The 23,332-nt window shown below is 39.0% G+C and overlaps 2 protein-coding genes across 4 annotated transcripts; both read right to left on the bottom strand.

Moving 5' to 3' along the window:
- Positions 1-163: 163 nt before the first annotated feature.
- zgc:77486 (uncharacterized protein LOC405808 homolog) lies at positions 164-10,125 on the bottom strand. The gene is made up of 6 exons (XM_054602928.1): positions 9,958-10,125; positions 7,996-8,195; positions 7,503-7,614; positions 5,407-5,534; positions 4,597-4,704; positions 164-3,765 (listed from the first exon to the last, which is right to left on the bottom strand). The coding sequence occupies exons 2-6, from the start codon at positions 8,153-8,155 to the stop codon at positions 3,617-3,619; spliced, it is 657 nt and encodes a 218-aa protein (XP_054458903.1). The 5' UTR covers positions 8,156-8,195; positions 9,958-10,125; the 3' UTR covers positions 164-3,616.
- A 1,143-nt stretch (positions 10,126-11,268) lies between these two features.
- Positions 11,269-21,227, bottom strand: plin3 (perilipin 3). 3 transcript variants are annotated; one of them, XM_054603278.1, is made up of 9 exons: positions 21,154-21,217; positions 20,284-20,350; positions 17,544-17,633; positions 17,143-17,338; positions 16,675-16,757; positions 15,807-16,038; positions 13,568-13,929; positions 12,928-13,146; positions 11,269-12,510 (listed from the first exon to the last, which is right to left on the bottom strand). In XM_054603278.1, exons 3-9 carry the CDS (start codon positions 17,610-17,612, stop codon positions 12,376-12,378), a joined length of 1,296 nt encoding a protein of 431 aa, XP_054459253.1. In that variant the 5' UTR covers positions 17,613-17,633; positions 20,284-20,350; positions 21,154-21,217; the 3' UTR covers positions 11,269-12,375. The 3 variants fall into 3 exon arrangements, with proteins under 3 accessions (XP_054459253.1, XP_054459255.1, XP_054459256.1); XM_054603280.1 differs by lacking the exon at positions 21,154-21,217 and adding an exon at positions 20,782-20,857; XM_054603281.1 differs by lacking the exon at positions 20,284-20,350 and having other exon boundaries at positions 21,154-21,227.
- Between the last annotated feature and the right edge of the window lie 2,105 nt (positions 21,228-23,332).

Raw genomic sequence — 23,332 nt, 5'->3', positions numbered from 1 at the left:
AGCAGCAAAGAAGTCATGAATGCTTTTAACTTTTTTACCACGAGACATAAAATTGTATTTATAGAACTTTTAGGCATACATTTGTTTATTTTCTGGAAAAGTTGAACAACATTATATAAATAAATACAAAAGACAAGTGTAATTTAAAATAAACTTTGTGAATTTATTGTTTTATACTTACTCTTACACATCATACAATCCTAAATCTTCAAAGAAAACAAAATAAAAAGATATCTGGTGGTGTTTCTGGGGGACTGGAGTGCCAAGGATTTCATTTGATGTCCCTCAAGCTCATCTTGAAAAAGACAGATTGAATCAAGTCATCGTCATTTTGTCTTTTTTTTTTCTTCTTCTGCAGTAAAACAAAATTCCGACCAGACTCGTCACATCTGACAGGTTTCTCATTATTATCAATCAAAACCCTCATACGATGAAGACGTTGATAATGAAAGGTTGTGCTGAAGAAGGGATCGAAGACATCAAAACTCTATCGAAGCAACAGAACACAGGGAAGAGCGATGTATATATGTATTGATAATATCTAGATTATTCAGGTATGGTTGCCCTAAATGCTGGTGCCAAGTCCGTCATCCCAAATAGTCAGTGATCCAACTCTCCGAAATCCCATGTAAGAAAATTGGGCCTCTACCCAAAAACATAGAAAATATCAGGGCCGAGTAGTTTGATAAATGACGTTACAGCTGATTATGTGATTTATGGTGGTTTACATTCAAACTGCCCATGTCTATTAAGAAAATAAGGGGTGGGGGGGGTCGATATGAGCAGTCAATAGAAAACAAATGTAAACTGTGATATCCTCACAGTTTACACTGCTGAACAATCATCCTAAGCAAAGTACTTTTACTCTGAAAGGACTTTCAATCTGTAAAGGAAAACTATTTGTAGGTGACAATATTTTGTTAAAGTCATCAATCCAGCGGGCAAAATGGAATATTCTGGATATATATAGTTGCACCTTAGGGAACATTAAACTAGAGTTTCAACCATCAAATCCCCCTGAATATGACAATATTAAAACCCATTTCAAAATGTCAAGTTTCCACCAGTGGTAATTTAATCAGTCAGGGGCTTTAGATGACTAACCTATCCTGGGAAAACAGTCTCCGTGTTGGCACGCCAAGTCACAAAGCCATCTATACGTCAATCACCCACACTAGGACTTAAAACCGGAATTATGATCCAATAAAAAGGAGCCAGAACTAAACTCAACCAGGTCCAACATGATATTCTGTGCATACAATGAGAAGAGTCATTCCCGTCCAACACATTCTGCATGGGCATATTTTTGATAATACATACTCTGCAGATTCCTTGAAACTTTTCTACAGCTCTTTCATAAATACTTAACGATAAAGGTCGAGCATCATTTACACAGAAGGCTTTTTGATAACGAAAAGATGAAACCTCATAAGGCCCCTCTGCCTCTCACAAGGGGCCTTTTTTTAACTTATTATTACAGCTATGCTATGAATAGACTTGAGTAAACAGGATAAAAGCAACGGCTGGGATACTGTGTGATTCAGCTAGGTTAATAAAGCTTACAGGGCTTGATAACAATCTCATTAGTATTGTAGAATAGAAGCCTCACGGAAGAGCCAGATACTGCAAATACTTTGGACGTCACATGGGCAGATGATGTGATTAATAACGTGTAAATAAAATGGGGAACAAGATGAGGGGAGGGGGAGAAGATTAGTGCCATTTGTGACACATTCATTTTTTTTTTCTTTTTGGATAATTATGAAAAGCACTTTTATACACATAGTACTATTCTTCACCTTAGTCCCCCACCTTTATTACCTGGCAGAAATCTACATTAAGATTATACTATATGAATAGGAGCCATATGGTATTTACATTTGGAGAAAAACAAAACTGTAGAGCCCTGCTAACTTGACCTTAAGGTTCCAGCCATGCATTGTGCTACTGCGGTGTGGCTTTTTTTATGTTGTATTTTTAACATTCCAGCTTCATTTCAAACTGTGCAGTTGGGTCACAAAACAGCAACTCGCAGGTTTGACTGCACACATGCAGGAACGTTCGATCGTCCTAGAAGAAGCTAGCTAGAGGTCGGCCTTCGTAGCGAGGACCGGTCTGAATCTGAGCACATTGTAAAAAGCACAGCACGCAACTCCCGTAGCATTGCGACAATCTTAAATTTAGCTGAGCGGGAGGTGTGTCAAGTGCGTAGAGTCACCGCGACCCAGGTCAGTTTTCATTCAGCATGTCAGTGGTCTGCTGGTGGTTTAGAGAAAAACAAGGAGCTTCACTGGTAGAACAGAAAAGGGCATTCAAGGAGAACAAACCGCCCTCGCTAAAACAGAACGTCTCATCGATCAGGCTATTTCTTCAGCGAGCCTGCTATTCAGATCAAATATAAACTGCAAATGACCTGGATGCTGAACAAAACTGAGTAGGTGTGGCACTTTGTTTTGTGCTCTGCAGTTGACACAATTTGTTGTGCTTTTGTTTCAAATTCCCAAAACATTTGAATGCACAATTGCGACTGTGACGGCTTAACTGGACTCTACTCCATTATGTCGAAGCTTGTGTATTTTTTATTCAAATGGTTATATAATCAAGATGGAATTACTTAAATATAATTGAAAAAGGTTAAATGCAAATCTTATTGATTTGCTGACACATGCGGCCAATCCTCCAGCACAGACCAACCAAAACGATAAAAAATAAATAGAATGCAATCACACAATTCAAGCTAACTACAATATATTAATATAGATCTTCTGATGTCATACGCTCATTAAAACAGGAAAAATAAAAAGAAAAGAAACAGAATTCAATCACTCAGTTAAGTCAAGCTTCTCAGTTTCCCCCCTATCCTTGCCCTCCCCCTCCAAAAACTGTTCATGCACCCAATATCAGTATGATAAGTCAATATATCAAAGAGAAACGGTTTCTGGAAAATGCTAAGACTTGGGAGTTCAACGTATGGTGACCCATAGAGGAAAAGTAAGAGGGGGAAAAAAAGTATGCCAATTTGACAATAGTTGACATCATTTTCAGTCTGGGGGGGGTTGAGAAATATATATATATTCCAAAGCCCTTAAAAGGTCTTGCTTTTTTAAAAACTCATTAGACCTTCTTAATTGACCTGTGTCATAAATCAGGCTGTGACACATTCCTCAGCTTACCCCCGTCTCCTTTCAACTGCCTTACAGGGATTGTATAAAAATAAAACCACACGATCCCCCCCGAGTTGAGAACCAAAAAGGGGATTAAAATCAAAATGCCTTCCCTCCCCACAGCAACACTAATGTCCACCAGGCCCCTAAGGCGCTCTCCCTGACTCTCAAGTAAATGTGCACACAATGACTTTCATACAAACACACACGCACGCACGCACACACACACAAAACGCTCAGGTTCAGCCGCAGTCAATAGTGGAGAGAGAGGGAGATGCTAGTAAGGGAAGCGTCTGGACAGTGGCTGCAAACCTCACCACCCCCACCCCGCCCGGCTTAGTCTACCATGAACAAAATGAAGCCATGATATCAGGTGTTTTCATCCAAGTCGCCATTGTTCAGATTCACAAAGTCAGAGACTTTTTTTTGTTTTTTTAGTTTGCACTCAGTCCTCATAACTTCTGAATTTTCTCCGCCACCACGATGGGGTTCTCCTTGCGTATGCGGGCGGCAGCTGCACTCCGGTAGTCGTAGGGACAGTCGTGTTTGTCAGAGTAACGGTGAATGGCACAGAACAGGTTCCCGCAGCGACAGTCGAAACCTTCAGTTGAGAGAAGCAAACATGGTCAGTCAACATGCAAGTGTGTTATAAACATCAATACACGTTGACATAAGTTCATTTTCACACTTATTCCTGTATAGAGGACGAGTCTTGCTGCACCGACCTCTACGGGGTGAAAGGTTCATATCTCTTGCTCGACACGCAGAACCCCGGTCTGAGTGTATCTGATCTTTAACCGCTTTTAAACTGGGCATATTTTTACATTATTTCAATATATTGTAAAATAAAAAGCCTCTTAAACACAGCTCAAACAGGACATGAATAAAAGGCCGGCTACTTAGCTACGAATTCGACCAAACCATGAGAGTTCATGCTGATATCATGTAGCATTTTGCCCACTTTTTACATTATTTTTTTTGGTGAGGTACTAGGCATAAAAATACAAATATTTCTATCCAATATTAAATACGACTGGAGCCTCCTTTGAGGTAATCCAGTTTGACAAAAAGATGGAGGCCAGCAGTACACTGTGAAATGCACCACTGACCTGCAGTATGTAGCTCTCTGTGCGAAGTGTTTTGGTTGTGGAGGAAAGAAAACATTACACAAACCATGGACTGGGAGTTGGATGTTAGGGAGTTTAAGGCTTTAAGAGTGAACTTTTTTCTTTTTTTTTATAAGAAGAAACATGACTAAATAACCATACCTAAGTCAAAGCTTGGATCTAAGTTTAAGCTCACATAACACGTGGCGGATATTCCCAAAAACTCCCCTCCTGTTATCTATTGCGTTTGTTACTGAATGGCAGGAAGCTTCAGATCAGTGGCATCACAATTAACAGTAAGATGACTCTCAGTCTCTCTTCCTTACCAGTAAGGCCCACTTTCTTCCGGCAAGAGAAGCAGCGGTTCTTTTTCTTGTTTTTATCTGGAGTTTGGTCACTATCAGACAAAGCCTGTGCTGCTTCCTCCACTGGTTCTGATGAAAAAACAAAAACGCACAATAGTGAGAAAACTATCCGTCCGTTGCTTGTTCACATATATGCTTCTATACAATGATAACTACGTGTAAAAATAAACTACTAAAACTAACAATAACCCCAAATATACATTCACAAGACCTACAATGAAAAGAGTTAAAGCTATGACTCAGTCTAATTAGAAATAAAATAAAAATCTAGTATAAAATAGCTTTATATGTATTCTTTATATGTATTCTACGTAATAACTACGGCCTCTAAACCATCGCTGCGTTCTCTCTCTCCCCATTTACACATTTAGATGATGGATTTGCAATATAAAATTATGTCAGTGTGCCAAAAAACCCTCCATCCTCATAATTGAAAAATCCCAAATTTTCAGAAAGATCATATCATTTAATTCAAGTTAAATGTTACATTAATCATGAAATATAATTTTATGATTTAAAAAAAGAGCAATTTCCATACATTTTTATTACAAGGTGGGATAAGAGTATGGAATAAAATAAAATAAAATCACCATCTCTCAGAGTGTACGTTTCTATTGTTTTCTTTTGAGATCTTAATGGTAGAGTGCTGCAAGTGCATCCCACGGTTTACATGTTTATTCCTCCCCTTTACAAGCAGTGCCCTCCACAGCTACGAGTGTGACTCACTTTATGAGAATAGTGGGTAGGGACTGATTTTCCTGTGATGTTTACCTGAGCTGTTGGAAGTACCCTCTTCCTCTCCCTCCTCAGCCTCCGCTCGATCAGAGTCTACAGGCCCCGAATCCTGGGAGATGCTCATAGCTGTCATCTGTTGAGTTACTGGGCTGGGAGAGCTGGGACTGACATCACGACAACACACAAATCGATACATTTTAAAACCATACAGGAATTATCTTCCAATTAATTTTGTAGCAAATGTATAGCTGAAAGATTGGTGTATATTTTGTTAGTGATAACTTCTTTACTTCACAGACAACCTTGATGTTCTTGTTGCCATCCTGAATGACTTACAAACCATCTATGTGAAAATGGAGTGAACACAATCCAAACAATTAAGTAGGTTTTTACCAACCACAGAAACAATTTTGCTATTTTTGAATCGTTTTATTTTCCTATTTGTTTAATTTGGCTGCTTACATTGTCCCATCATTTTGTTTGGTGACTGACTACAACCTACTTGGATCTGTTTCAGCACGCTGCCTGTCAGCTACTTTGAGAAATGCCTTTTGAAGAGCTATCACAATCAACTTGACAAGACACACAAGTGGCTTCAAATAGGCAGCGCAAACAGAAACCGGTACAGTGCATTTATACAGTACCGAGCACAATCTCCAATTAGATTATGCAGACAGATCAAGAGCAAATCCCTTCTAATAATTCCAAAAATTGTCGTCACAATGGGAAGAAATGTCTGTTTGGAAGAATAAACCCCATAGTGGAACAACTTCTCTGATAACTGGGTTCATTATTATGTGGCTAATCTTGGTTTTCCAGGACACACAGAAATGTACAAATGTACAATATAATTACTGATCAAATATTATATCCTCTAGTCATCTATCTGATTTGATTCCTCTAAGATCTACCCCGATCTATTGTCCTTGTTTTTGGGTTTCTGTCCAGCAAATAAGTTACATCTATAACAAACTCCAACACAAACCTCTTTTTTTAACTATTAAAACGGCCTCATAAAACTGCAATGACAGTCAAATACTTTTCTCTCCCATCACATAATATATTTAAAAATACACAAATTATTTATTGGCATCACTAAAGCAAACCAGAGCCCTAACAAAATGCTTAATAACAAAAAAATGAGCTTGGCCTGCAACAATTATTCAACATTATGCAGCAGTTTTCAAGAACAGGCCCCCAAGCAAGTTTTTAATACACAGATCATTATTCTTTCAGTGTCAACTTTAAACAAGAAACGTTTCATTCTGTCTTTGTTAACGATCAGACAAAAAGACGCCTGTGCTTAAAACCAACCAAAAATATCACAAGACTTGGTGAAACTGGCAAAACCACCAAAGAAAGTAGTTCTGTTTACAAAAAAACAACTATGCCCCCCTCACATAATCACTTTTGGTTTACTGTTATTGTGTGCAGCCTGAATGAAAATGCAAAGCAGAGATACTCAGTCACCAAGAAATAAAGACAAAATAAGTCCAGAAAAGCCACTGAGTGACAAAGCACACATTTATCACAAGCATAATGCCACCTATAAATGCTATAAAATAAACAGCATCACAGTCAGTTTAGGCTCGTCTGAGAGCACAAATATGTCAGATTTTGTGAAGCACATTGTTGTGTATTACCTCTTAAAAGTGTCTGAAAATGAAGTATTGACTAGCAAAGAGCTTTCACCAAAAAGATCTAATTCATCAGGTGAAGTAAAAAATGTTTGAATGGCCAGAGGAGATTGTATCTTGAACAGTAATATGTGAATATAAATACAGCTTACCATCTCTGATTTCTGCAGAGGCACGCTGTTGTACTTGCACTAATTGAAGCGACTAATGAGAATGCATTAGAACAGAATGTGCTGGAGCTAGTGATGAACTGATCCACTTGTCTAATTTGTCAATTAAACAGGCATTTTAACAATGTAAATGTCCACTAGACCAACGTTTCCCAATTGTTTTCGTATAATAACTCAACTTATCTGATCTGCTTCTTAAAAGCACTTCACAGTGAACACAGTATGTTGTGTTCATCATCTTACTTGTTCAATGAGATCAAAATAACCACTAAATTCCAAATGATTCATTCTTTGAGAACTCCTCCGCATGCGTCCGTCAGCATACCTGGCCGTTTGCTCCTCAGGTGGGGTTCCTGCCACCTCTGTACTGGGCTCTGAGGTCGTACTCTCCACAGTCACACCAGCCGACCCTGGCGAACCTGCTGGCGATGTAGCAGCTGTGTGGGGGAGAGAACAGTCTGACATCACCAACAACACACAAAACCTGTTGTTTTGGCCCTGGACATGAATGACTTTCTATTTCTTTCTAAGTATCTTAACACATGCCAGTCATTGCCCGTGTTTGTCTGCTATGATCAGATGTGTTTGGAGTTAATGTGAAACGACAGATGGTGATGTCACTCTCTTGCTTTCTGATGCCACAGTGTAGGCAGCCACCGCTACCTCTGTTCTCCAACCCCTTTTAGAAAATTCAAGTGGCCCCCCCCATGACTGTACAGTTTTTGAGTGACCCCCTGTTCCAAGTTCCTGTCTCACCCACCTAACAGACCCATATCTAGCACCCAACTTGGTTTTTTATGTCTCTCCCATCTCCATACCTTTCTCTCCAGGAGGGCTGGATCGCCCCCCTCCCTGTTGTCTCTGGAGGTGTTCCTTGTAGCAGACCGAGCACATGCCGTTGGTGCGGGGGTTACCATAGAAACCGCATCCCATAGCGCAAAGCATTGGCACCTGCGTCTGATTGGTCTCCTGAGCCATGCTCTGACAGAGGGGGTAAGGGGGATGGGAGAGGATATTCCTGAAAATAGGGTTGCAGAAGTTAGTCAAAATGATTAGATTTGATTTAATTACATTTATCTGTTCGATTACATGTTTTTTTTTTTTAAAGCTAAAAGAGTTTGGAGACTGGCATTGGAGCATGAGAGTGGAGATGGAGAAAATGTGAGGTTACTTTGTGGGCTAAGGGGTAAAGACCTTCATAGTTGTTATGGAGGTTTGTCAAACATTTATTTATGTTTTTAAAAAACATAAATAAATGTTTTCATACCTTTAATAAACCAAAATTACATCAAACACCACCAACAGAGTGAAAAGCTCCAGTTCTGCCACTGAAGCAGAACAGGGCTTAGTCACACTTAACTGAGACTTAAGTATAAATGTTGTTTCTAAATTAAAAGACCAAATCAATCGCATACATACTGACAAAATAAGACAAAATACACTTCACACAAAATGTAAAGCTGCTCCTGCAACAATAGGGCGGTACACCTGGAGTTTTGGAGACTGGCATTGGAGCATGAGGGTGGAGATGGAGAAAATGTGAGTTACTTTGTGGGCTAAGGGGTAAAGACCTTCATAGTTGTTATGAAGGTTTGTCAAACATTTATTTATGTTTTTTAAAAAGGTATTGTTCATACCTTTTAATAAACCAAAATGACGGACAGAGTGAAAAGCTCCAGTTCTGCCACTGTTGGTCACACTTAAGTATACATTATGTTTCTAAATTAAAAGACCAAATCAATTTCATACATACTGACGAAATAAGACAGAAATGTACACCTGGAGTTTTGGAGACTGAAGCAGAACACGACATAGTCACACTTAACTGAGACTTAAGTATAAATGTTTCTAAATTAAAGACCAAATCAATCGCATACATACTGACAAAATAAGACAGAATACACTTAACACAAAATGTAAAGCTGCTCCTGCAACAATAAGGCAGTACACCTGGAGTTTTGGAGACTGAAGCAGAACAGGACACTGTTGACTTTAGTATAAATGTTGTTTCTAAATTAAAAGACCAAATCAATTTCATACATACTGACACAATAAGACAGAAATGTAAAGCTGCTCCTGCAACAATAGGGCAGTCCACCTGGAGTTTTTGAAAGTAGCATCCTATAGAAATGTCACAACAACTAGGTGGATAGCTCTGCACATGAATGAAAACAAAGGGCACAAAGAGAAGTGCTCAGTTTCAATATAAGGGGGCAAGTTACAGCCACAAACGAGCTCAGCTGGTTTCTGCTTCCCTTGTTTTGATCGGGACAAAGTTAAACAACTTAAACGAAACCCCCTTAACATGCACCCACACGACCTGGCAACACGTCCCCAGTGTGGCTAAAAACGACTTCCAGCTGACTGTCCCCCAGTTTGAGTGAGAAAACAATGTAGCTTCCTCTGCAAACACAAACACTGTCAACGTTAGCAAACAGCGTTGTGTGTGTGTGTGTGTGTGTCTCTGTGTGTGTGTGTGTGTGTGTGTGTGTGCACGGATGGATAACAGCCAACACTAGCATGAAAACACCCAAGACGTGTAGAAAAGCAGCACCTGTAAACAAAACCGCGTGTGTTGTTTTTCAAAAAAAAAAAAAAAAAATCGAACATGAAGCGCTAGCGTTAGCATGCTAGCTGGGTTAGCATGCTAGCGTTAGCATGCTAGCACAGAACAGAAGCGCTTTCCCGACTGGGGGTTTAAAAACGGGTCACGCGCATCGGGGTGGCGGTGGCGGGGGTCGCGGGGGTTCTCCCGCGGGGTTCTAGGAGGAACACAGTACCTGATATTCGGGGTACCGGGGGGCTGCCGACGACCTTGGGGCTTCAGACGAGTCCACGTTGTGTGTGTGTCCCCCCCACAGCGGAGCGCGCGGCCTCTTACCCAGCGCTAGCTCGCGACATTCGAAACAGCGGTCGTGACGTCACGCTCGGCATCGATTCAGCAGGGTCGGGTCCGACAGAGCAAAGTCCACCAGGCCACCAGAGAACACACAACACCACCATAACACCATAATAACACCATAATAACACCATAATAACACCATAACAACACCATAACAACAATAACACCATAACAACACCATAATAACAACACCATAATAACACCATAATAACACCATAACAACACCACCATAACAACACAATAACACCATAATAACATCATAATAACAACACCATAACACCACCATAATAATAACACCATAATAACACACACCATAACACCATAATAATAACAACACCATAATAACAACACCATAATAACACCATAATAACACCATAACACCACCATAATAACACCATAATAACACCACCACCACAATAACACCATAATAACACCACAATAACACCATAATAACACCATAATAACACCATAACAATAACACCATAATAACACCACCATAACACCATAATAACACCATAATAACACCACAATAACACCATAATAACACCATAATAACACCATAATAATAACACCATAATAACACCACCACCATAACAACACCATAAACACCATAACACCATAATAACACCACCATAATAACACCACCATAACACCATAATAACACCACCATAACACCATAATAATAACACCATAATACACCATAATAACACCATAATAACACCACCATAACACCATAATAACACCACCACCATAATAACACCACCATAATAACACCATAATAACACCACCATAATAACACCATAACACCACCATAATAACACCACCACCATAATAACACCATAACACCACCATAATAACACCACCATTTGCAAATTTCCCCGCTGCGGGACTAATAAAGGATTATCTTATCTTAATAACACCATAATAACACCACCACCTTAACACCACCATAATAACAACACCACCATAACAACACCATAATAACACCACCATAACACCACCATAATAACACCACCACCATAATACCACCATAACACCACCATAATAACACCACCATAACAACACCACCACCATAACACCATAATAATACCACCACCATAATAACACCATAATAACACCACCACCATAACACCACCATAATAACACCATAATAACACCACCACCATAATAACACCACCACCACTCAGTTATAACGCTTTAATGAATGTATTACAACACATATACAGCAATACTGTCATTGTATTGACATGGCAAGATCATTGAGAGCTGCTTTTTTTTTTAGAAAAACCCATCAAGGTGAAGACACAAAATAGTGAAATTAAAACTGCAAATTTAAAAAGAAATGAATTCACCGTTACCTCTACATCTAATTAGAGTTTAATTATTCCGGCTGTTTTATCCACACAAATCTAGGCTTAGTTCTAGGAATACTTTGACTTCTTTTTAGGCACTTACATACTTATATATATATATATATATATATATATATATATATATATATATATATATATATATATATATATATTTTATATCTTCTGATGGCACTTCTAAACCGACACATTTCAGCACAGCTGCTGTATAAAATCCAAGGGTAAACCCTGTAATAGAAAAAAGCGTTTTCTGGTGTCAAAGTCAGACACTTTGCACAACAAATCATTCAACCTCAACCACTTCCCAAAGGCTCCGCAATAACAGACACATGCATAGATTGATTTTTTTAACATATATAAAAAAGTACTTGTATCTTTTAGGATATATAATATAGTGCACAGATGTTCAAATTCTCTATGGTTAGTCAGAGCTTTCCGTCATTAACCTCGACATCACAAATGTAGTGTCATTAACTTATGAAAGAAGAAAACATTTAGGCATCTTTCAATAAAGCAAGCAAATATGGTTTTTTTTAAGAGTTTAATTATTCTGGCTGTTTTATCCACACAAATCCATTTTTTCAGAGAATTGACTTAGTTCTAGGAATACTTTGACTTATTTTTAGGCACTTGGGCACATGCATAGATAGATTTTTTTTTAACATATATAAAGAATACTTGTATCTTTTAGGATATATAATAAAGTGCACAGATGTATAAATTCTCTATGGCCACGTCAGAGCTTTCCGTCATTAACCTCGACATCACAAATGTAGTGTCATTAAATGCTGTGTGTCAAGAAGAAAATATTAAGGCATCTTTCAATAAAGCAAGAAAATATGTTTCGTTTTTTTTAAACGGTCCATCTACAGTATACACCGGTCTTCTGTCACCCTCATGCAGAATCACAACAAAGTCATGCAAGTCTATTTGTGTGGTCCGCTCTGCTCCATCGCCTCATCTCCCTTCTCCGTGATCTGAGGGGCAAACGGTCCCACCAGCCAGTTGAGTGGTGTGTTGTTAAGCAGATACTCCATGACACCGTCCAGAGACTGTTTAACCTGGGAACAAGCACATACTAGTATCACTTTCAACAATATTACATAACCTTAATCAAAAACAACGTGACCTTATAAATATGCTAAGCTTATTGTGGGCAGGAAATACTGAGGTTATATGTCTACATGACTAAATACAACATAAGCTGACTGTCCCAGTTTCATAAATGCATTTAAATGAGCAGACACACCTGATGGATGTTTGTTTATGTAAAGTATGCAGGAGTTTCCTGTTTAATTCCTGTGCAATAATACTCTGTATTCATTATTATAGCAGCATTATAAAGGTAATGGAAGGACTAACTGTGCGAAGTGATGTCACTTAAAAACAATTAAACTTCCAAGGACTAAACTATATTTAGCTAAGCTGATGCAGCAAAACAAAACACTGCGCTAAAGACAACGTGGTGCAATTATTACTTGGTTCAGCTGGTGGCGGGTCCGCTCCAGAAGGAGGGGTGTGATGGTGCTGGTGGTCCCCAGGGAGGAGTGCAATTCCTCAGCTGATCGCCTCGCGCTGGTAAGCTGGTCCTGGACTGCAGCTGGCAGACCCTGAGCACTTGACACCACGTTGGAGCATGCTGATCTCAGCTGGTCGCTCAGACCGTGCACCATGGAGAGGACACGCCATTCCAGCTGCTGTGAACGGAAAGTGGAAATAAAAATAGAGATTGCATGATTTGCATATTAATTAATAAAGCTGTAACATATCAATTCCTCCCAATTCCCTTCCATTCTTTAGGCCAAAGTTATCCCATCCCATCCCAATCCTGCTGACGACACAGTGCAACATCACTCCTCACCCACATGAATCTGTGGGGGCATTACAACACACTGTCATCCTCTAAAATCCAGTCTGATTTATTGCTAACTTTATTGATTTGTTCTTATCACTGTCATGCTCTTAGACTTCTTTCATTTGTTCAAGTGGTATTCCAAGTTACTTAGGAGTACACATGCTGCCAATGTAGAGTACATAATACACTATAAATGCTGTCAAATGCAAACATAATCTGTTTAGAAACCATCAAGTCAATTCCCCAAATGCTTCAGCCCTGACCTCAGCCTCATCTCTGGTCCCATCTGGCTCTGACTCAGTCTGTCCAGCTCCAGCCTGCTTCTGTTTCCACTCCGTCCAGCGCTGCAGCAGCAGCTCTGAGGCTCCTCCTATCTGGTTACTGGCGGTACCCAGACCGGTACGGGCAGTCTCCAGCAGGTCCAGAGTACTGGTAATCTGAGCCACTGTAGCGTAGGTGGCATCCCTGGCATGGCCAGCACGGACCAGGGACTGCTGCAGGGCTCGCTCCTGGACTTTGGCGGAGAGTTTCCCCAAGCGGACGAAGTAGCTGGGGCTCGATGGGGCAGTCATCTCACTGGTGGCAGGTTCAGCCACCTCACTGGTGGCAGGTTCAGCCACAGCAGCTGAGAGAGAGAATAGTGTAAATCTCATATGGATCAAAAAGAGATGTTTTATGTATAAAAATGTAAAAATGGCATTAAATATTAGCTGTGAGCACAAAGGTGTGATTATAGTATAGTATACTGTATATATATATAAATGGTGTAGGAATAAAATCTAGTATGGTGATATCATGCTTTGTGACACTATAACGATTCTTAAAAACACTTTATGTAAACTATACATTTTTGAAAAAGCAGTTCTACGATGCTGGATGTTACAGGGACATTTATAAATGCAAATGCAGAGCTCACTGTTATGATTCCATAAAAAAAAAAAAAATTTTTTACTCTGCTTTATGCATAACGTGTTGTGTTATTTATACTATGAAAGTATTCTGAAAATTACATTTAGAAATCGCAAAATATCGCCATGCTTACAGCAAAATTGCTGAAAAACGGACATGTTTTGAGTAATGGATGGAGGCACAATGCGCTCCCCTCCCATTGTGCTAACTGGTGCATCTGCTCAGAGTTGGGCTACTTGACTCTGACAAGTGCATCTGCTCAAGAGAGACCAAAAGACTTGAGATCCACCTAAAAGCCCCCAAACCTCCAACCATCCGTCTGTGGAAGCTAAGGGATATGCAGAAAGACCTCTGCCTCCCTGTGAGTCTGTTAAAAGCCACAGTAAACACTGAACAATCCCAAATCCCCAGAGTCCTGCCATTACGGGTACTCTGCTGCTGCCGCTGATAACAGTTGCACTCGCATCTCTCTCATATCCATAATCAGAGAGGAGGCTGGCCTCTTGAGTATTGCTGTTACATTGGAGTATGGCAGGTTGTCATGACATCACAGTAGCAGGTGTCAAAGCTGTGAGTGTTGGAAATTGTAGGGGCTTTATGGGCCAAGCTAACAGAGGGGGAGTTCACTGAAATGCCCTGCCTCCCTCTCTATGAATAGCATCAACCATTCATGTGTGTCAGATCCCGTCACAGCGGGAGAATTTAACACTTTTATCACGACCACCCCCATCCTGCTGCATCACCTTGTCTTTGCTTTATGATGTTAATTATTTTGGACAGTCTCATCGAATTTGCCGTTTGATCTACAGATCAGTGAAGCAGGGACACAGTACCGGCTACTGACTCTCATAGTATGGTGCAAATGCCATCATTCAAGCGTATTAATTATGGAATAAATTAAGTTTCAGTAAATGGCGGTAATGCCAGCTACAATTTATTATGCATGCAATTAAACTTGGAGTCATGTAAGGGATGTAAAGGCTAATCGTTGAGTTTACACTTTAAAATGTTCCACTTTAAAGCAAAACTGAAGCGTTTTTAATGGATAACTGAAAGTAGATGTACTTTCTCCTATGCCGATGTGGAACTCATTTAGGGTATTTATCTTTTGTTTGCAAGTGCAAATGTAAAAAGGACAAAAAAAAAAGAGAAAGTAATTGCTTTTGTTTTCATGAAATATATTAAGAGACTTATTCTGTGATCCAAATGTAAACAAAAGCCCCCCATCACCAAGATTCTAAATATAGGGTTGGAATCATTCCAACAAAATCAAATTTAAAAGTGCTTTGTTATTATTTAAGTTTTGTTTACATCACCATCATTTATAAAGCACCTGGATGCAAAACGGAATGCTAACTGATTTTTGAAGCCCTACGTTTGTTTGTTTTTATTTACAATCATCTGTGATACAAATTGGCTGCTCGTTGTCCCATAATTAACTAATTCCAACTGCAGCCTAGTTTCTGTTTCATTTGATCCAATTGTTAAAGCGCACCGTCTGTACTTCAGCAGTAGACATATTGGTTTATCACCTCCCATGTTTTGTTTTTTTATGTACTGATTATGCTTTCCACATCCGAGATAGCTACTGACCCAGCTCCCTCTCAGTGAGTGGCAGGTTCTGGTCAACCCAGTCCTCGGATCGGCTCAGGGCCAGGCCCATCCCACTGCTGACCATCTGGCCCATCCTGGTGCCCATGGCAGAGCTGATACCTCCGCTGACCGCTGCCCGGGTCATCTCCACACCACCCATCACAGCCCCCATCACAGCGTCTTTGGCCCCCGCCACCGACTGGTACACCATACCTACTGTGTCCGACACCACCTGGGGAAGATGGAGCAGATTATGAGTCATGCTTGGAGAGTTATTTATGTATTTTTCTGCATAGCTCTTATTGATATTTAACAACAGGGTAGGATGAGCTCACCCATGGCATGGTTATTTATTACCAAGAGGTAACAGTAACTGGTAACAAAAACCTGAAGTCTAAACACTCTGTTGCTATGGTTACTGGTTACTTAAATGACCAATAAGGTGATAATGGGTAACATTTAAGGCCGTCAATTTAACGCATCCATTTCTATTTACTAATTATAAAACTAAAAACCTCGAATTGACGCATATATTATTCTTTAATGTTTATGTCAATTAATCGTTGTACCAATGTTACTATAAGTAATATAACTATTATTTCCAAATAACTGTTGCATCTTGCTACACTGTCTGACGGTAAGGGGTTTCAGATAATCTGGCCCTTCAGCTGGAGGTTGGTGCTCTTAATTTCTAAAAGACAAGAGAGCCCTCGGGTGCCGTTGACACCAGTGCAGTGAATTTATGACACTGAATGTCAGTTGGGAATGTAAATAGTGTGTTAAATAGCTTAATAGTAACATTATAATTAATGTATCGTAAAATGCACAGCAAAAAGGGTATTTCTTGACTGCATTATTTCTGTCTGACCTTGTCTGCAGGTTGGTGAAGAATAGGCAGCTTCTCTTCCATCTTATCCAGTCCTTTCAAGGCGTACTCATTCACTGTAGCAACTGAAACATGTCGGCAACAAAGATTCAGTAATAATTGGGGTGGATTAATATTAAATGTTTTCATACTCAAAAATTCCCTTGCTAAAGTGATCAGTGGGAAGTAATGCCAGATAACACAAACAGTAATTGTTTTATATTTACAGTAAAGTAAGAATTGAAAGGCTTTTAAAGCTCAAAATGACTCCTCCAGTCAAGGCTCTGGAATTCTGTTCAAAGAAGAAAAATCCTATTTTTATTCCTCTTGTATTTTAGCCCGGAGGTAACAAGCGGACCTGGCATCAGTTTCACTTCTTTAATGTGCAAAAAAGCTTGCAATACCCATTTGATAGTACGCCATCATTGCAAATATATTACATCATATTTGTTCACATGGAGCAGAACTCACGCTGTGGTTCTATAATGTCAAAAAGCGGCTTTGACCCCGTGGTCGCGGCTGCTCCCAGGGTTCGGACTCCACTCTCTGCTACATCCATCACTCCCTTCAGCAAGGGCACACTGTCTTTGGTGCTACTGTAGGCGCTGGAAACCACCCCGCACGCTGAACTGACCAGAGGCAAATTGCCCACGCGGGAAACAACATTCTAGGACAAAACAACAACCGTTATTGACATTGAAAAGACATAAAAGTAAATGTGAAATGCAATGCAAGCTCTTTTCAGTACAGAGTTTAGGTTTTCTGCTCAGGATAATGATTGATTCCCCACAGTGGTTTATCAAGCATCAAATGAGTTCATAATATGCCTTGGTTTTGTAATACATGTCATTTTGGGTCACGGTGCTCCTCACCTGCTGGTCTCCATTAGCTGGTTCGGCTGCTGCAGCTCCAATCTCATTAGTCTTCCCGCTGTCTGCCATTGCGACTGCTGGATTCAATCTCTGACATGGAATATGGAGCGTCAGAAACAAGAGATTGCTTGGTATGCATGATGAAATACATTCCTGATATTCTTTGTTTAAGTGGCTATCTTGGAGAGGAGAAATGTCTCATGAAATTCGGAAATCGAATCGCTGTCCTGTCACAGGGTTTAAGAATGTGGGCTGAAAGGCAACTCAACCATGTTCAATTTCATTTGTAAACACTATGATGCAATGAGGATGAAACTGCATTTAAAAAAAATAAAATGGTGCAGCCCCACAGACACCTCAAGCCAGCACCCTATGTCAAAGTTGAAAGTAAAATAATGGATAATGATACATTTTGGAGTTTAGTTTTTTTCTTGTTTTCTTCCCACGGCAATATTTTTGCATTTTTAAAGCGATATAGTATCTTTAAGTATTAAAGTCTAAACATCAGAGGCTAAGGAAAATGTTGATTTGCTTATATAAACAGGGATTTATAAGGCCAATGTTTGGTAGCTCAAGGGGGGAGAATTAGAATGTGTGAGTTCTAAATTTAAACACAAACTTTATATTTTGTATTCTAGTGACATCAGGAGTAAAACAAGAATCTACAGTTTTGGGACCCTCTGTGCCTCAAGGAAAAAACATCAAACTGAAATTATGGAAGTACTACTGATTGTAAGTCGCTTTGGATAAAAGCGTCTGCTAAATGACTGTAATGTAATGTAATGTAATATTTTCCCTTCCATTTAGCTTAATATTCAGACTCTTAATATGTGTATACAGAAACAATACTGGTTTCCTGAGGTGACGATTGTGACGACATAAAGATGATAAGAGAAAAATTCTGGGGCTCCAGAAGTTAGTCTGCTTTAAAAAAGAGAAAACCCGTGACTAATGGCTAACTGTGGACCGGCAGACCACTGACGCTGGAGATTGATTGCTCACATTTAGGCGTGCAGGAAAAATGGACCTCGATATCATTTACACCATGTGAAAATTCTTAAGTGAAATATTGAGCAATACTGCAAGTCTACTATTGTAAAATATTGCTTTAAATAAAAACTAGGCCAAAAGAATTACTCAAGTGCAATATTGCTTCCTATTCCACTAATACAATGAGTTATTGCCTGAAATAAAAACTAAATCTAACAGTAAATTGGGTCAGAAAAGGGTAAAATAATGAACTTCACATAAAAAGGTGCCTCCAGTGAATTACTCTTGTAGGAGGGGGTGATATGGATACAATTCTCTATCATGGTAGACTGTATGTAATCTAAGACTGCAACTAAAGATGTTTTTTATTGATTATTCTGCAGATAATTTTCTGGATTAATTAATTAAACTAAAAAAAATGTAAGAAAATATAGTTTAAAAAAGGCCATCCCGGTTCCCAAGAGACATAGGGGACTATCCAAATGGTTTGGTCATTCTAACAGTCAAGCACCAGAAATATTTTTACATCTAAAGTAAAGCGGAAACATCGATTGAATCGTTAGTTGATTGAATAAACTTTTTTTCTAACGTGAAATTATTTTGATAATCAATTATTTGTTAATGTAATTTCCAAGAAAAAAAAGAACAATCATTCTCTTGTTTGAGCCTTTCAATTGTGAGGATTTTCTGCTTTTCTTGGTCTAATGTGATAGCAAACTGAATATCTTTGGGTTTCAGACTGTTGGCAGAAAAAAAAAAAAACAAGCAACTTGAAGACGGCGCCTTGGGCTCTGTGAAATTAAGAAAGAGAAATTGTGGCTTTTCATTATTTTCTGAGATGTCATTTATCAACAACGATAAAACGTGATCGCTGGTGCTCCCAACATGTGGACGGCATCTGTTTGTGTGCTACCAGATGGCGCAGGGAGACATTAGTGGACTCCATCTGTATTCACTGAAACACTAGTCGTTAACCATTGTTGACCTGATGTTTAAGGCAGACGAATCAAAGAAAGACATGGCCCAGTTCAGCCCAACAGATGTAAAGCGTTGCCAACATGAAGTAAATGCTCAGGTAGATTAGGCTCCACTACCACTTTAAGGAACTGTTGACAGTATAATCATATTCAGAAATCTACACTTAAGACAAGCAATTCCACCCGTGGATGACCTTTATACAGAACCACTGTCACATCATTTCACAGATTCTTTTTAGATGTCAGGGTGAATAAAATCTCTCTGATGTTTTCATGACCTGTGGTGTTCCAGATTCTGTGTGTTTGCAAATTGCATTTCGTTGCAACAGCTTGGTTGAGCAACATCTTTTTCTAAGAGGCAGTTGATGACATCTTCACTGGCTTTATTACAAAGCAAAGTCTGACACACTATTCTCCCTGCTATCAAGTGAGAGATGAACCCGAGATAATTCTCAGCGACGCTCTACATATCATGAGGAAGGCTGTCGCAACACAAACTAAGCTGTTTTAGACTTTCAGAATGAATCATCTCACTGACAGGCGATTCCAGCAAAGCGCTCTGAAAATTCCTATTGCGTTATATGATTGTCACATCTTCAAAATGTTGAAACACATCAACCACTTTCAGAGAAAAAGAAAACTGCCAGTCTCCCTTTGGAGCTGAAACATTACGTGACCTTTGATATTAATGGTCAGGCTGGTATATCTCCAGGAAAATATTGAGACACTTGACATAGAAGACATTGTTGTAGCAGACACAAAAGAAAGATCACCTCTAGTCAGTGGGTTAAAGAGTTCTGCAGCTGTTCTCGAATCCACGACGCTATATCTGTCTGTGATCTGACGGATTTAGAAAGAAAGACATTTTAATGTTGACAAAAACAGTAAAGAGTAAATTAACCAAAGAATGGAAGAGCTAGGAATATAAATTTTAACCTTTTTCTAAAATAGTGTAGACCCAGATAAGTGACATTAATTTGCATTAGTGGAAAAGCATTTAGTGAGAGCAGAACCTGGAGCTCATGTGTCAACGCCTTCCAATGCGTCATAAGATGATTATAGGGATAAGAAGAGGGAAAAAAATCCATTACACAATATTCTTGTGAAATATTGAATTTTGTTCACGCCACGAACAATATTAGAGTAGGCGCTCACAGCCTCACATCCACATTTAGAGGTCACAAATAGACATTTCTGTCTGTTAGGGGTCAATATTATATATTAATCTCCCATTGTGGAGAAAAAAATACGATTCAACCCCAGACACTTACATGACAAATGTACTCTGTTGTCAGTCCTGCTGAGTTTTGTGATTTCCAACCCTTCTAGCTGCTTTTGAACACAACACAGTCTGCTTCACATTCATTCTCATTCGTTTAGTGGTTGATGAACTTTGCCCCACATGAGAGGAGAGACTATGGCTTGTGCTAAACGTTACTTAAGCAAACAAAAACCCTCTTTTTTCCATCGGTTCCTCCTTATTTATCATGACTTATGGGCAGATAGACTCCTCTACGTTAAAGTAATTATTTAGCTAGTTTAAAGAGTTGAAACTAAGTCACAGTTACATACATGTTAGTAAGCAGCACATGTTTGAGAAGTTGATTTAAATACAGAACAGAGCTGTCTTATTAGCCACTGACCTCACTCACTGCAGCTCCTCTGTCCTCGGGTGACCTAGGTGTAATGTTGGTCAATGAACCGGACCAGCCCACAAAAAAAGGGCCCTCTGTCTCTGCGCCTGAGCTGCTGAACAGTCACGTGATAGGCGGAGAGGCGGGGTGAGGGAGGGTCTTGTAAACTTTTAACCAATAGAATCACAGCACGGAAGCTACACAGTCACAGCTGTAAACATCTGGTGCAATACAATCATAAAAGAAAAAAGGAAAATGAATCTAAATGAATACATATTTCATTTATGTTTTTATGGCTGTACTCACTCAGATGGAGTTTGGACTTGCCTTGCTGATTTGTCACTATCTATTTTTACAAGAATTTATATTGTCTGACTCATTGATAATACTATAAATTCATAGATTTTTTTTTATTATGATGGAAGAATTCAATTTGTGTTCTGGGAGGTAGTGAAATCTAAGTAGGTCTTTATTAAAGTGCTGTACTTAAGTACAATTTTGAAGCACTTGAGTATATCTATCAAAGCATCTACTATATTAGGAAAGTACAATCATTTTTACCTCACTACATTTCTTTAACAGCTGTAGTTACCTATTTAGTAGTACACCTTCTCAAATCCCTCCACTGGCTCCCCCATGCTTTATAATTATAGGCTACTTCACTATATTTCAGAGGAAAGTACAATCATTTTTACCTCACTACATTTCTTTAACAGCTGTAGTTACCTATTACTTTTCAGACTATGATTTTACAATCTCGCCCAACTTTAACACTCAAGTATTGCTTCCATGTTCATGCATCAATAGTTATTATCCTTTTCATGCATTCTGCATTTTAAGTACACTTTGAATTATACTGTAGCCGTGTTACATGTAGCCATGTTAATTCACTGAAGTAAGTTAGTAGTCTGAATAAGTAACGATCTGAATATTTCCTCCACCACTGGTATTGGCCAAATTCATGATGTAGCACATTCATATGGTCAAAGGTATTAAAGTGTACACCTGGCACACAGGTGATTAATTGGGTTATGATTTCAAAAATCTAAAAGCTTCATGAACTACTTTTACTTTTTGATAAAAAAAATTCTGACAAGGTCCTCATTGGACATTTTCCAGAGTAACAATGTAACCATGTAAACTTGTAACCCTGTGACCTGAAAATGTAATATCCAGTCATGTGATTACTGGTGGCTGCATATGGAGCACACCCTTGAAATTCAAGTCGTGCAGATTTTTTTTTTTGGATCAAACTATTATTTCTAAGGACAATAATGAACCTTCAAGCTTAACTTTCCCTTAAGTTTGCAAAATACAGATAATTATAATTTTAACCCCTTCTATTTAGCATTTATAAGCAGCAAACACCTAATAAATGTTTTACATCATAATATAATATCAAACATGAGGTATATAGTTATTATAATTACAAATGATGTGTATTATATAAGCTACATTCATTTATTATATTAATAAATGATAAAGTATTTATTCATTCATCCATCCTTATTCCCTCTCCAGGTTAATGTGCAAACCCCATCTGCTGATGAAGGCCATGAGATGCAACAAGATGCTACAAGAAAGCTCCAGAAGAAATTTAGTAAGTGGACCTTGACTTAAGAATGTTTTGTGAATCTCTTACTTATTTATAGACTGTGCTTTTGATCATTCGGTAACTGTTTACACACCAGTTATGGATGCTTCATATGAAGAGTTATAGTTTTTGACAAATACATTACATTACATTACATTTTTACATTACATTACATTACAGTCATTAAGCAGACGCTTTTATCCAAAGCGACTTACAATAAGTGTATTCAACATAGGTATTCAAGAGAACTACTAGTCACCAGAAGTCATAAGTGCATCTCCTTTTGTTAGTAACCGTGCTGTTTGAGTTCTTGTTTTTCCAGCAACATGTGCTTTTTGTTTACATTTTGATCATGTGGTGTTGTCATGTGTTTTCTGTTTTTGTTTTGAAAAGCCATGTGGCTCTGACTCCACCCTGTCTTTGTTTGTTTTCCCACCATTTTGTGTGCACACCTGATTTCTGTTTGTGGTGATTGGTTTGTGGGTATTTAAGCCCGGTGTGCCTTGTAGTCTCTGCCAGATCGTGCCGGTTAATACCTGAGCCTTTCCAGCGTTTCGTATATCTTGTTTCTCTCTCTGCCTGTGATTTTTGACC

The sequence above is a fragment of the Anoplopoma fimbria genome, chromosome 8 (genome assembly GCF_027596085.1).
Source record: "Anoplopoma fimbria isolate UVic2021 breed Golden Eagle Sablefish chromosome 8, Afim_UVic_2022, whole genome shotgun sequence".
NCBI lineage: Eukaryota > Metazoa > Chordata > Actinopteri > Perciformes > Anoplopomatidae > Anoplopoma > Anoplopoma fimbria.
The sequence above is the reverse complement of the archived record's forward strand: the minus strand, read 5'-3'. Positions and strand labels throughout refer to the sequence as shown.

Excerpts from the sequence above, each read along its gene's own strand:
- zgc:77486 (XM_054602928.1), bottom strand. The coding sequence starts at position 8,155 with ATGGCTCAGGAGACCAATCAGACGCAGGTGCCAATGCTTTGCGCTATG. Across the intron at positions 5,535-7,502 it reads CCTGAGGAGCAAACGGCCAG|TCCCAGCTCTCCCAGCCCAG; the intron begins GTATGCTGACGG and ends TCGTGATGTCAG. Across the intron at positions 3,766-4,596 it reads GAAGAAAGTGGGCCTTACTG|GTTTCGACTGTCGCTGCGGG; the intron begins GTAAGGAAGAGA and ends TCTCAACTGAAG.
- plin3 (XM_054603281.1), bottom strand. The coding sequence starts at position 17,612 with ATGGCAGACAGCGGGAAGACTAATGAGATTGGAGCTGCAGCAGCCGAA. Across the intron at positions 13,147-13,567 it reads GGACCAGAGATGAGGCTGAG|CAGCTGGAATGGCGTGTCCT; the intron begins GTCAGGGCTGAA and ends TTCCGTTCACAG. Across the intron at positions 12,511-12,927 it reads CCCGCCACCAGCTGAACCAA|GTTAAACAGTCTCTGGACGG; the intron begins GTAATAATTGCA and ends GCTTGTTCCCAG.